Raw genomic sequence first — 13,402 nt, 5'->3', positions numbered from 1 at the left:
TACAGCTGGCACGCCACAGGCTCCAGAAGCCTCACACAGAAGCTAGGAAAGCTCTAGGGCTGGAATAAGCACTGTACTTAGAGAGGCTCTCTGAGGTGTTCCTTCGTTTAATGAAGAAAATCTCTTGGTGGCTGTTGATGTCTTGGTTCTTCCTTCCCCATCTGTTGTAGGGAAGCAAAAGGCTCTTGATCACTACTATTGGTGCGTCCATCAGCGAGTTGCTTCCATTTCTCAGGTGGGGGAAATTCTCCTTTTCTTCCCCCACCTCATATTGCATTGGTGAGGGGAGGAGTATTTGGCCCAGTAAGTATAATATACTCTCTCTGACTAAGCTCCTTTGAGCTTCTGACTCCGCTCAGGCATAGAGGTGTCAGTTTTCTGCTAAAAAAAAAAAACTGGGGAGCTTGAAGGAAGAAGAAAGGGGGCCTTTACATGTATCATACATGGTAGTCAGGCCAGGCAAGTTGCAGAGCCCATCCCAGCGACTGCCAGATGCTGGGACTAGACGACAAGAGATGGATCACTTGATGGGTGACCTGTTCATTCCCCTTAAAGCACCTGGCATTGGCCACTGTCATTAGACAGGATACCTGGCTAGATGGACCATTGGTCTGACCAGGTCTGGCCATTCTTATGTTCTTATACCTGAGAAGGGGGGTAGGTTTGAATAGCTGCTTAGCCCAAAATCTGCGCTGGGATTCTTATCTTATGTCAAAGGTGCACATCTGTACAAAAATAATAGGTGTCCCCTTGTGGTGGTGGCAGCAGGGGGATGAATGAAGTTCCCAAAGCTGAGATGTTCATGCTACCAAGCCCGTACATTGTGTGACGTTTAAATACGCTTACATTTAAAATCCAAAACTATGCAGCAGGAATAGAGGGGTAGCACAGTTCAGTACTCTGGTTAGGAATTGCTTGTACTCCCTTGACTGAGCCCGTTTTGTATATCATAGAATCACAGAAGATTAGGCTTGGAAGAGACCTCGGGAGGTATCTAGTCCAACCCCCAATCAAAGCAGGACCAACCCCAACTAAATCATCCCAGCCAGGGCTTTGTCAAGCCAGGCTTTAAAAAAGGCTGCATTATGACAGTCTTCATCATATGATCACATAACTATTTCTCAAATGTCTGTAATTTTTGCAACCTTTCGTACACAAAATTTGTGCTTCTAGGTATTGGTCTGTTTGACAGATCATGAATATCTATATTGTATGATAGGCTGCACTGTCACTGTGTATCTTAAAAGGTGCTTATTTCAGGTTGCAGCCAGAAGCAGAAGAAAAACAGGACTGTGTTTTTGTATGAATGAATTTCCTCCCACTGAATGTAGTGAACTAGGATTGTGTAATCCCCTGCAGTTGCAGTAGCAGCGGGAGAGTAATTTCTTTGCAGCTGCCATCGTCAGCTGCTGGAGAGCATTTTGCGCAGAGGAGGGTGGCTAGATACCTGTCACTGTGCCTCGAAGGCGAGTGGACGGCTGATTTTAGGGCCGGGCTACACTTAAAAAGCTGCAGTGAAGCTACTATTACGCCCAGGGGAGAGCTGCTCCCACTGGCGTACTTAATCCACCTCCCCGAGGGACAGTAGCTACATCAAGAGGAGAAGCTCTCTTGTCGACATAGCGCTGTCTACACCGGGGTTAGGTGGGTATAACCATGTCGCTCAGGGGGGTGGATTTTTCACACCCCCAAGCGATGTAGTTCTATCGATTTTAAGTTTGCAGGGTAGACCTGGCTTTAGACTCCGGGTTTCTTGTTTTAGGTGGCTGTGAAGGTTGCCATTGAAGCAAAGGAGCTACTTTGATTGTAACTTGTTTTTTCCACTGTTGCTTACATTAGTTCCTTACTGTTCTAGTGTCCAAATCCTTTTCTGGATTCAGGTCTAATCACCTGTTACAATCCAGCTGCTGATAGGATGTATTTCTTATGATTTGACTGGTAACTAGCTTTATAGATGGTATTGGAATAATTTCTGATTTCTGTTCTGGACTAGACGAACAGAAAGGTGTATGCTCTTCTGCGATTTCATGTCCTTTTCAGGAAAACAATGCAGTGTGCTGAGTGGAAGAGCCAAAGATTAAGGGAATAAGTCTTTGTCTTTTGTATCTTCAGCCATGATTTTACTTACATTGTAAGTGGCTCAGAAGATAAATATGTATATATCTGGAGCACCTACCATGACTTAAGCAAGTTTACTTCAGTAAGGAGAGATCGTAATGACTTCTGGGAAGGCATTAAAGGTAAGTTACTGGATCTTTTATATATTTTGTTTTTTATCTAAACTTGTACAGTTTTAGGGATTGAATGTTTTTAATGTCTTTTGGCTTTTACTTTTGCCCGCAACAATTAAAAACTGTAAGGAAAGTCACACAGATTTCATTAACCTAATATAACAAGCATTAAGTTTATAGAAGCAAAATGTACTATGTAACTTTTGAGCGTTGTTCATAATGAAACTTTTCGCTTGCAGAGCTGAAGAGACCCTTCAGAATATTTGACTAAGTACAACTGAATAAGTGGCGTGATAAGAGATGGATTTAAATTTTTCAAATAATCCGTAAGGGTCAATCCAACTTCAGTCAGGGTCTGGACTTAGTTTTCTAGATGCACAATAATAATTCATGCAGGTCAGCAGAGCTATTTGCTCAGTTGTAGAACTGTAGGGTCATCAACATTGAAGAATGTGTTGCTTGGTGTCTAATTCATTTAAAATCCCAGGGGTTTCTATTGTATGGAAATAGCAAGTTGACTCTAAGTAATTCATTTTGTTTTCAAACTTTAAGCTTTGTAACTTGCCTCTCCTTAAAATAAGAAAACATGACATCAATATAAAGAAAGTAAGAGCAGCAAAATACCCATCTTCTCCCTCTCCCCCCAGACATCTTGGTCGGGAGGGGAGTTAAAGTAAGAGGAGTTTCTTGTATATATGTTGTTCTGTCTGGGCAATCATTCACATTGTGCATCTTAATTAATGGGATGGGTGCCTACAGAGACATTTTATTTCCTCAGATTTTTAAGATGTCAACAGTATTCCCTGCCTAGCTCCAGAATTCCCTGAAAATGCAGATGACTTAGTTCAGCTTACATTAAGCTACTTGGGCACTCTGACAGGTTTCAGAGTAGCAGCCGTGTTAGTCTGTATTCACAAAAAGAAAAGGAGTACTTGTGGCACCCTAGAGACTAACCAATTTATTTGAGCATAAGCTTTCGTGAGCTACAGCTCACTTCATCGGATGCATTCAGTGGAAAATGTGGTGGGGAGATTTATATACACAGAGAACATGAAACAATGGGTGTTACCATACACACTGTAAGGAGAGTGATCACTTAAGGTGAGCTATTACCAGCAGCAAAGCAAGGAGGGGAGAGAAAACCTTTTGTCGTGATGATCAAGGTGGGCCATTTCCAGCGGTTGACAAGAAGGTCTGAGGAGAATAAACATGGGGAAGTAGTTTTACTTTGTGTAATGACTCATCCACTCCCAGTCTCTATTCAAGCCTAAGTTAATTGTATCCAATTTGCAAATTAATTCCAATTCAGCCGTCTCTTGTTGGAGTCTGTGTTTGAAGTCTTTTTGTTGAAGAATTGCCACATTTAGGTCAGAAATCGAGTGACCAGAAAGATTGAAGTGTTCTCCGACTGGTTTATTAATGTTATAATTCTTGACATCTGATTTGTGTCCATTTATTCTTTTATGTAGAGACTGTCCAGTTTGGCCAATGTACATGGCAGAGGGGCATTGCTGGCCCATGATGGCATATATCACATTGGTGGATGTGCAGGTGAACGAGCCTCTGATAGTGTGGTTGATGTGATTAGGCCCTATGATGGTGTCCCCTGAACAGATATTTGGACACAGTTGGCAACGGGCTTTGTTGCAAGGATAGGTTCCTGGGTTAGTGGTTCTGTTATGTGGTAAACACCCATCTTTTCATGTTCTGTGTGTATATAAATCTCCTCACTGTATTTTCCACTGAATGCATCCAATGAAGTGAGTTGTAGCTCACGAAAGCTTATGCTCAAATAAATTGTTTAGTCTCTAAGGTGCCACAAGTCCTCCTTTTCTTTTTGGGCACTCTGAAATTCTTGGGTTTTTTTACTGTATTTACACAGCTGTATTTTAGAAAATTGATGTTTCTTGACATGAATAAATCTTAAAATGTATTTTCCCCTCTTTCTTTAGCACACAATGCCGTTGTCACATCAGCAATTTTTGCCCCAAACCCCAGCTTGATGGTATCATTGGAAACCTCTGAAAAACAAGAAACTGAAAGCAAGGGAGATGATCCTGAAGCATCAGACACTATACCTTCTGGTAGGTTGCTGCTGTCCACCTGTATTTGGTACCAGCCAGAAAGATTAGAAGCCAGATTTGATCCACAGTGTATAAATGACTGGTCAGAATGTTCTTGAGGAAAATTGTAGTTCATCTGTTGGTATGGACATTTTTTAATGAGGTGCTTTAATAGATATATTAAACTATTACTCTGTAGAAGCTGTTTAGCAGTGTGCAGATGAGAAGAATCCCAAGTTCCTCATTAGGAACATATCACGGTCATCCAGTCCCCGTTAGGAAGATGCATTTTTTTCCATTCAGACTGAGGACAATGGGGCCCCATTGTGGTAGGTGGCTGTACAAACCCATAACAAAAAGACTGTTGCTTACCCAAAGAGAGCTTATGATCTTGGCAAATAACAAGAGGCAACTGCTGACTATAACAAATGGGGAATATGGAGAGGACAAGGTATGTTGTACCTGGTCTTCAGTTGAAGATATGTTGTAGCTGGTCTTTCATTACAATTGGTAGCTTTGTTTTAATAAGCAGTTTTCTTTTAAAATCAACTAAATTATTTCTTTTCGCTTAAGGTGCTTTGAAGACTGATCACACAGAAGTGCTTTTATCGGCTGACTTTACTGGAGCTATCAAAGTCTTCATTAACAAAAAGAAAAATGTATCTTAATTATTTGTAGCTGATAGCATTAAAATATGGTACCCTGGAAGTAAAATTCCACAGATGACATGGACAGAAGCAAAGTATCTACTGTAATAGCATCATGGGCTGATTTAGTTTAAAATCATTATTTTAAAGCTACTCAGTTATCAGACCTCTTGGGAAGCAGTCTCAACCTATTAACACCTGGGCTTGTAGAGTAGAAAGGAATGTGTAATAATAACCTTGCCAAACAAATAGGCTCAACGTTTTCTAAATACCATTGTTTTGCTACATAATTGTGAACATGCACAGATTTCTGCATGAAAATATGTTAATATATTCACACATGTGTGTGCCTTTCTGGTTACATGCACTAAATTGAACATAGATCAGGAGTTAATTTATTTAGTGGTGCTTATGGCCACTTGATGGGGGAGGGGAAAATAAATTTTAAAAAATGCTAAATGGTCTAGCTTGAAAATAAAAAGCAATCTCTTTGCACAAAGTTCCATTTCTAAGAAAGGTGATCTATTTTGAATTTGCGGTAGTTATGGTTCAGAATATCTAAGTTATGCAAGTTTCTAATGGATCAGCAACCATGTGTTAAATGTTTTTTATAAATTTCTCAACTTTCAGGACATGTGAAAATTTTTGTTGTCTTTTAATTGTGGATTTAGATTCCTTTATTTATATATATATATATATATATATATATATATATATATATATATATATATATATAATTTTGCACACTGGAGCACAATATTTCTATGTAAAGAATTCTCTCATTCCTTATTCACGAGCATCATGCTATGCTCACCTAAAATTAAGCTGCATTAGAAACAATTCTTATATTTTACAACAATGTAAAATAAACTGTTTACATATTTTTTTAAGCATTGTAGTTTAAAAAAGTTTTAAGTTGTCTTTTTGTTTAGAGCTACTGAATTTGAAAGTCTTTGTAAATATTCATATAATGTACCAATGAAATAACGTTCTGGGCAACATAACCCATGAAATGTTATTGATGGTTAAAATTGTTACAGAGAACAAAGATGTATCATTAAAATTGGTCACAAATACTTGGAAAATATCATTATTTTCAGATATTTTGTATGTTTGCCTCTTTGCCTTAATACAGTTTCCACCTGTTTTTCTCAGATCAAAATCTTTTTGTTTAGTCGTTCACTTGTCCACTCCACTCTCCCTGATTTTTTTTTTCCTCCTCTGATTTTAAATGGTAATTTCAGTTTTCTTCTTGAAAGAAGCAGTAGGGAACTGGAAATGGGTATTAGGTGGAGACTGTGTTAAGAGTTATTGCATGATCCATACACACACTTCCCTTATGAGAAATTCATGAAGTCTTGACATTTGTAGTAGCATGGGGAAAGGAATGGGAAAGCCATAAAGAAAAGGAAACTGCATACTTTAATTGCTCCAATTTCTTATTTCTACTTTGCCACTGCTGCTGCGGTGAGTATGATCACAGTTTGACTGAAGTTAATATTGGAGGCAGTATCTTAAGCAAGGAAGCTGATAGATGAAAAGGACTATCATAAAGAAATCACTGCTTCTGACATCCCTGTTTACTAAATGCTAATATGGGAGACATGCTGTGGCATTGGGTTTGCCTTCAAGACGCGGTCACTTGGGATAAGTGCACTTGCAGATGATACTAAACTGGGAGGAGTGGTTGATACGCTGGAGGGCAGGGATAGGATACAGAGGGACCTAGACAAATTGGGGGATTGGGCCAAAAGAAATCTGATGAGGTTCAATAAGGATAAGTGCAGGCTCCTGCACTTAGGACGGAAGAACCCAATGCACAGCTACAGACTAGGGACCGAATGGCTCGGCAGCAGTTCTGCGGAAAAGGACCTAGGGGTGACAGTGGACGAGAAGCTGGATATGAGTCAGCAGTGTGCCCTTGTTGCCAAGAAGGCCAATGGCATTTTGGGATGTATAAGTAGGGGCATAGCGAGCAGATCGAGGGACGTGATCGTTCCCCTCTATTCGACATTGGTGAGGCCTCATCTGGAGTACTGTGTCCAGTTTTGGGCCCCACACTACAAGAAGGATGTGCATAAATTGGAGAGAGTCCAGCGAAGGGCAACAAAAATGATTAGGGGTCTGGAACACATGAGTTATGAGGAGAGGCTGAGGGAGCTGGGATTGTTTAGCCTGCAGAAGAGAAGAATGAGGGGGGATTTGATAGCTGCTTCCAACTGCCTGAGAGGGGGTTCAGCTACTAGAAGCAGGTGCAGCACGTTTGGTAGGCACCTCTGGAGGGAAACTCCCCCAGGAACTTTTATCCGCCTTACTCCAGGTATTGGTCATCCCTCTGCACAGCTGGCTTTTGCAATCTCCCTGGATTGCCACCCTGCCGCTGCCACCCCCACGTTGTTTCCTATGCAGGGCTAAGCTCTGGCACCAGCTCACGTTGACTATGTGATTTAAATATGGACATTTTTTTCATTAAATCTGGTGGCCAAGGGTGAGACGTGAATTTGCCGGGGCGCTGAACATTAGCCAGCTGCCCTCTGAGGGGGGATGTGGTGGGTAAATATGGACGAACCACATTTAGAGCAGAACTTTGGGTGTAAATGCAGGAATGCAAGTGCCTAGTGTCCACTTGTAAACCCCATTCAGCAAAGAGCAGCTGCATTTTATTACTAAACCTTACACGCCCAAGCCAGGCTTCCTACAAACCTAACATGTTGGTTTATAAAAAGAACAGGAGGACTTGTGGCACCTTAGAAACTAACCCATTTATTGGAGCATGAGCTTTCGTGAGCTACAGCTCACTTCATCGGACGCTGTAGCTCACGAAAGCTTATGCTCCAATAAATGGGTTAGTCTCTAAGGTGCCACAAGTCCTCCTTTTCTTTTTTGCGGCTGCAGACTAACACGGCTGCTGCTCTGAAACCTGTTGGTTTATGTTGTCTTTTCTTCAGTGCAAGCTCTGATGTCAGTATCCAGAAATCCTGCCAAACCTGCCTATCATGCAAACAGCGGGATGCCAATCTGCCCTGACAGTTTCTCTTTCTATCCCTTTGACCAGTTCAAACATTAGCAGAAAGGCAGTTGATTGTTGAGTTCCCTACTAGCATTTCAACTCACTAGATAACTTTGTTCTACTGGCAAACCAAGCTGAGAGAAAGTAAGTAGCAAGGTGGTTAAAAATCTGGTGTTTATACAGTAACTCCCTTGCTAAAGGAGCATGAGACAAGGTGGGTGAGGTAATTTTTTATTGTAGGATTAGTATCTGTTAAGCTAACTAGGGCAAATGCCTCAATTCACCAACTACTTGAATCTCTTTGGAAAAGTACTTGGGTAATGTAGACCAGCTAAAAGCCATCTTAAGTTAGGATGTTCTTAGTGGGTATTATTTATTCTGGTCTTTTCCACTACAGTTTCTTAATAATTTGAGGGAAACCTGAAGAACATGAAGAAAGCCGCAGCTTGTAATTCCTAAAATGAAATGAGGAGCCACTGTACTTAAGAGGGTGAATACACACTCTGTTCTACTAGACAGTTTTGCTTCCTGTAGCTAGATACTGGACTTAGTCTGTGACAACTTAGATTCTACTAGATTTTCCATAGCTTGTATGTTTTGGCAGTATATGAATACCAAAATCCACTTGCTCACTTCTCTAACTGTAGTGTTATACGTCATCAAGCATGTTACCCAGATGTGATCACCGTAGGAAGAGGAATGCACCACTGACAGAGTCTCCTCCTTTAGGGAGCCTGTCCTTGCTAAGTTGCTGCAGCCCTTTAATTCCAGCAACTTTACTGGATGACCAGGGAAGAGTGGTTCATGTGGAGGGAGCTCATTCATGCATCTTCAGCTGTAGTGCAAGCAAAAAGCCATCTAGTTAAAGGCTGACCTTGGTCATTACAGGTAAATAAAAGAGGAGGATAAAGTGCTTCCTTAGTCCCTATGTTTCAGTATTGCTCAAAGACTAGACATGAGCAGGGAACAGATTCTTGTCCTGCAAGAATTTTTGACATTTTGAAAATTGCTCCTGTCCTGAATCAGAGGGAAAAATCAATATATTGAAACCTTGCACAAGCTGGTGATAATCCAAAATATTTCAGCTTGGGACAAATGAAATCTTGTTTCAGTTTTGATCTTTTTTTAAAATTTAACCACCTTAGTATGTGTTAATTAAAATGTCAAAACACCGTCTCCTCAAATCAAAAAATGTTTTGATAAAAGGCTAAATGTTCCATTTCTGCCATTTTAAAACGTTGATGTTCTAACTGGGAGATTTGTTGAACTGGCCTTTTCCCTCCACCGGTTTGTTTTGATGAATCTGCTTTTCTTGACAAAAAAGCATTTAGTCAGAAAATCCCTGACCAGCTCTGTTGGACAGCTCGTAACTGAAACAGTGTTGCTAACTTTACTTTCCACATCTACTTATAACCTCATTTGCTTGGATTTCTAAATAACCACGTGCTGCAAACTTAAGGGAAATAGGTGATTTTTTTCAGTCTCCCATCATCCAGCAACTGGAGGTGAATAGTTCCTCAGCATCTTGGCTTCTCCTTGCCAATATGTCTTAGCCATTTGTACATGTAATCCCACTGAGCAATATCTAGCAACAAGTGAGGAACTGATTCTTTTTAAGTTACTTATTCTCATGCCTGAGAACCAAAGCTGATCTGCACAAACCACTTCAAACCTTCTAACTCTTTAAGTCTCCATCTTTCCTTAAAGATCTGGAGGAGGAATTTTAACGTGATTGGGTTGTAGTTAAAACACTTTGGAATTTGATGAATCAAACATTCATTTTTCTCCTTAGCTGCTGCTGATGCCATTAGAGAGTCATGGAGCACATCAAACTTAAGTAAAGTATTTAATACCCCTTCATAAAAATCACTGATTACAGCTATCTTTAATTATCCAGTATCTGGTAGTAAGCGAAATAGACTCTCTCAAACAGACTATTTCTGATTGAGACAGTCTCATCAGACACCAGACACCTTTTAATTTTGCATTCATTGCTATATATCTACAGTAAGTGAGATTGTTAGGTTCAGCTCTCATGGTTTCTGAACTATGTTGAGATTCTTTGAATAGTTTAGGTACATCAATTTAAAAGAAAAAAACACACGGCTTGTTACCACCAAGCTGTGCCCACATCCAGTCTGTTTATGCCTTATGCCTTTGTTTTTTCCCTTGTTCTCTTGTCCCTGTTCCTTCCTACATCCATACCCGTTGCTGCATCTTAAACAGGGCTGGGCCTGTCCTCTGTACAGTGCTCGGCACAGAGTAGCACCTACATGCAAGATTGGGGCACCAATCAGAGAACTAATAAATATCAGAGCTACTCATCTTCACACTGCCTGAAGTTGGTGGATCGCTGAGTACTTGGCTACAATGTACACCAGCAAAATAACGTACAGTTTTGTCCCTTCAGGCCTCTGCTCTTCGCCTCAGCACCACAGAGTTATGGAGTGTACCAGCACCTCAGGCAGAAGTAATCTGGCCTCCCTCAGCAGTGTGAGGGTATCTGAGGCATCTGAGAAGCTGACAAGGAGGCACTTCCTGTCATTCCTGAGGTCTTCCTCCCATGACATACATCTCTGCCAACAGACTAACTCGCTTTCTTTCATCAGCAGTGGGATCAGTTGTGCAGGCAAAATCCCACCTAAAAATGGCAACTCTCAACTCCTCCCTGTCAAGCCAAACAAATCACGAGAAATGGATGGAGGAGGAGGGGAATCATCCTTGTGGGAAAGAACTTGTACTCAGAGGAAATCCCTGCAAAGAAAAGACGAGCTCGCCCCTCCGAAGAATCAGTTGAACAAGCCAGCTTGATCACAGATTCTAGAACACCAAGTCCCCTCTCCATCTCTGCTGCAACCAGCTCCTACCTTTAGGCCATGGCTTTTGCCTACTGCCTCCCAATCAGAGGGCAGGCTTTACGCGGCAGCTCGAGCGGGTGGCAAAGGTGCATGTTTCTCTAACACTTCTATTGTCTTTCAGCGGCCACCATCACTCCCAACGAGTGTAGCGTTAGAGAAAAGAATTCACGTTGTCTGAGTAATGTTAACAGGGTAGCCTGGAGCAGGATCTGGGTTTTCACAACCTTTGAACTGAGAAGCACTTGCATTTTGCTATGGCTGATTTAGGACCCGCCTCTATTCTAGTGGAGAAAGCGTGTTACGCTATTGAGCATTCAGGAGCCATGGGTGCCTCTTCCACAGCAGAAGGTGCCTGTAACCAGGCAACTCCTGGAGAGGAAACTGTTGCCACCATCCACTCACTTCCCAGATGTTCACGGCTGGATGGGAACATGCTGCTCCTGTGCATTAATCATAGAGAGATTTCAAGGGTGTGGATGAATTAGGTTGTTTGTTCTTTCCTTTTAAATAGTTTTATCCTCACAGGGTGGATGGTAATGCAAAGGAATACTATTTACCCAATATTATTTGTTATATTAGCCCCAGGACCCCGTTGTGCTTGTTGCTGTACAACCACAGAACAAAAAGACAGTCCTTGCCCCCCAAAGAACTTACAAACTCAGACAGGTGACAACAGATGGGGAGTATAAGGAAACAATGGGACAATGTAACCAGGAAGCTCCTTACCCAAAGAAACATGTATACAGAAGAAAATAACTAAATCAATGTAGACAAAAACTTGTCCTAAACTCTAAGTAGCTGAGAAACTAAACTCCATCCAGAGTGTCTGTGTGTGTTTCAGGTGAGTCTAGTTTGTCCAGTCACTGTCCTTCTCCTGATCAAATGTAGGATAGTGCCCCAATTTGGATTGCTGTTTGAGTGACGAATAGTAGGATTTCTCCTTCCACGATGCCAGGTCTTTAAAGCACAAGCCCAGTCTGATCTCTTAAGCTCCATGCAAACATGTCTGTGTCTCAGATGCCCTGACTCTCGCCTTTCCCTGTCAGTTTATAGGCTAGCACAGTTTGGTGTGTGAACAGGACAGGCTTAAAATATCATCCTTTGCACTGAATACAATCTAAGAAAGCTACAGCCCCTTATGGCTGAACACAAAGCCCTTCGCCTGTATCACAGGTATGTTGTCTGTAAGCCTGCACTGTCTCTTGTTGACAGCCATGGGACTTCTCACATTGCCATGATTTATTATTTGCATCCCAGTAATATTCACAGTGCACTGAGCGCTGTCCCTAACCACATGACAACTAAGTTCCAGCTTACTTATTCTAAGCAGCAACGTATTAGAAAATACAAGGGAAAGCATTAAATTGGATATAATTACTAGAGGCACCAAAGACCTGTGTATGCGTCTTTTCATTTCTTAAAAAGAAAAGGGGTACTTGTGGCACCTTAGAGTACACAAGTCCTCCTTTTCTTTTTGCGATTACAGACTAGCACGGCTGCTACTCTGAAACTTTTCATTTATTGTGTCTTGCAGAAGGAGGAAAGCAGACTGGCTGTATGTTTCTAGGGTAACTATTTAAATGATCTGCACGGGTGAGGTTCAGAGCCAGACATAAGTTATTAGTGAATATTCTACTCAATTTTTGTTTGAAATGTGTGTATTTTTGTGAATATTGATGAGCTGTAGAAGGTGGGGGGATCAGTGTGTAATTTATTAGAGAAACTTCATGAAACTTGGCAAATTTGAATAATAGTTGACCATCTAGCATTACTGCTGACGGTTGAATAATTAAATTATTTGGCAAGTTTTATGAAGTTTTTGTAATAAATTAGGCACTGATTCGGCTTATAGAAAAACAAAACATTTCAATAGCTGGTGTGCCTAGATAATCTGCATGGATAATCTGTAGATTTTATACAGATGGTAACTAGCAGTAGCGTCTGTGCATGAGAATTACTGGAGAAACAAAAAGAACAGGAGGACTTGTGGCACCTTAGAGACGAACCAATTTATTTGAGCATAAGCTTTCGTGAGCTACAGCTCACTTCATCAGATGCATGCATTGGAAAATACAGTGGGGAGATTTATATACACAGAGAACATGAAACAATGGGTATGACCATACACACTGTAACGAGAATGATCATGTAAGGTGAGCTATTACCAGCAGGAGAGCCGGGGTGGGGAGGGGAGAACCTTTTTGTAGTGATAATCAAGGTGGGCCATTTCCAGCAGTTTACAAGAACAGTAGGAGGGGAACATCTGAGGAATGGGGGGGAGGGGGGGAAATAAACATGGGGAAATAGTTTTACTTTGTGTAATGACCCATCCACTCCCCATCTTTATTCAAGCCTAAGTTAATTGTATCCAGTTTGCAAATTAATTCCAATTCAGCAGTCTCTCGTTAGAGACTGTCTTTGAAGTTTTTTTTGTTGAAGAATTGCCACTTTTAGGTCTGTAATCGAGTGACCAGAGAGATTGAAGTGTTCTCCAACTCGTCTTTGAATGTTATAATTCTTGACGTCTGATTTGTGTCCATTTATTCTTTTACGTAGAGATGTCCGGTTTGGCCAATGTACATGGCTCGGGGCA

At 41.2% G+C, this 13,402-nt stretch overlaps 1 protein-coding gene across 5 annotated transcripts in view; it reads left to right on the top strand.

Moving 5' to 3' along the window:
- Positions 1-6,017, top strand: part of WDR44 (WD repeat domain 44) — a 60,529-nt gene extending 54,512 nt beyond the window's left edge. For 4 of the 5 annotated variants that reach the window (XM_073358535.2, XM_073358534.2, XM_073358536.2 and 1 more), the window contains 3 exons: positions 2,113-2,240; positions 4,184-4,315; positions 4,868-6,017. In XM_073358535.2, the coding sequence (XP_073214636.1) occupies positions 2,113-2,240; positions 4,184-4,315; positions 4,868-4,962 (355 nt within the window). In that variant the 3' untranslated portion in view covers positions 4,963-6,017. The other variant, XM_073358537.2, reaches the window with a different exon arrangement.
- The last annotated feature ends 7,385 nt before the right edge of the window (positions 6,018-13,402 follow it).

This window comes from Lepidochelys kempii, chromosome 9 (assembly GCF_965140285.1).
Source record: "Lepidochelys kempii isolate rLepKem1 chromosome 9, rLepKem1.hap1, whole genome shotgun sequence".
In the NCBI taxonomy this organism is placed as follows: Eukaryota; Metazoa; Chordata; order Testudines; family Cheloniidae; genus Lepidochelys; species Lepidochelys kempii.
The sequence above is the reverse complement of the archived record's forward strand: the minus strand, read 5'-3'. Positions and strand labels throughout refer to the sequence as shown.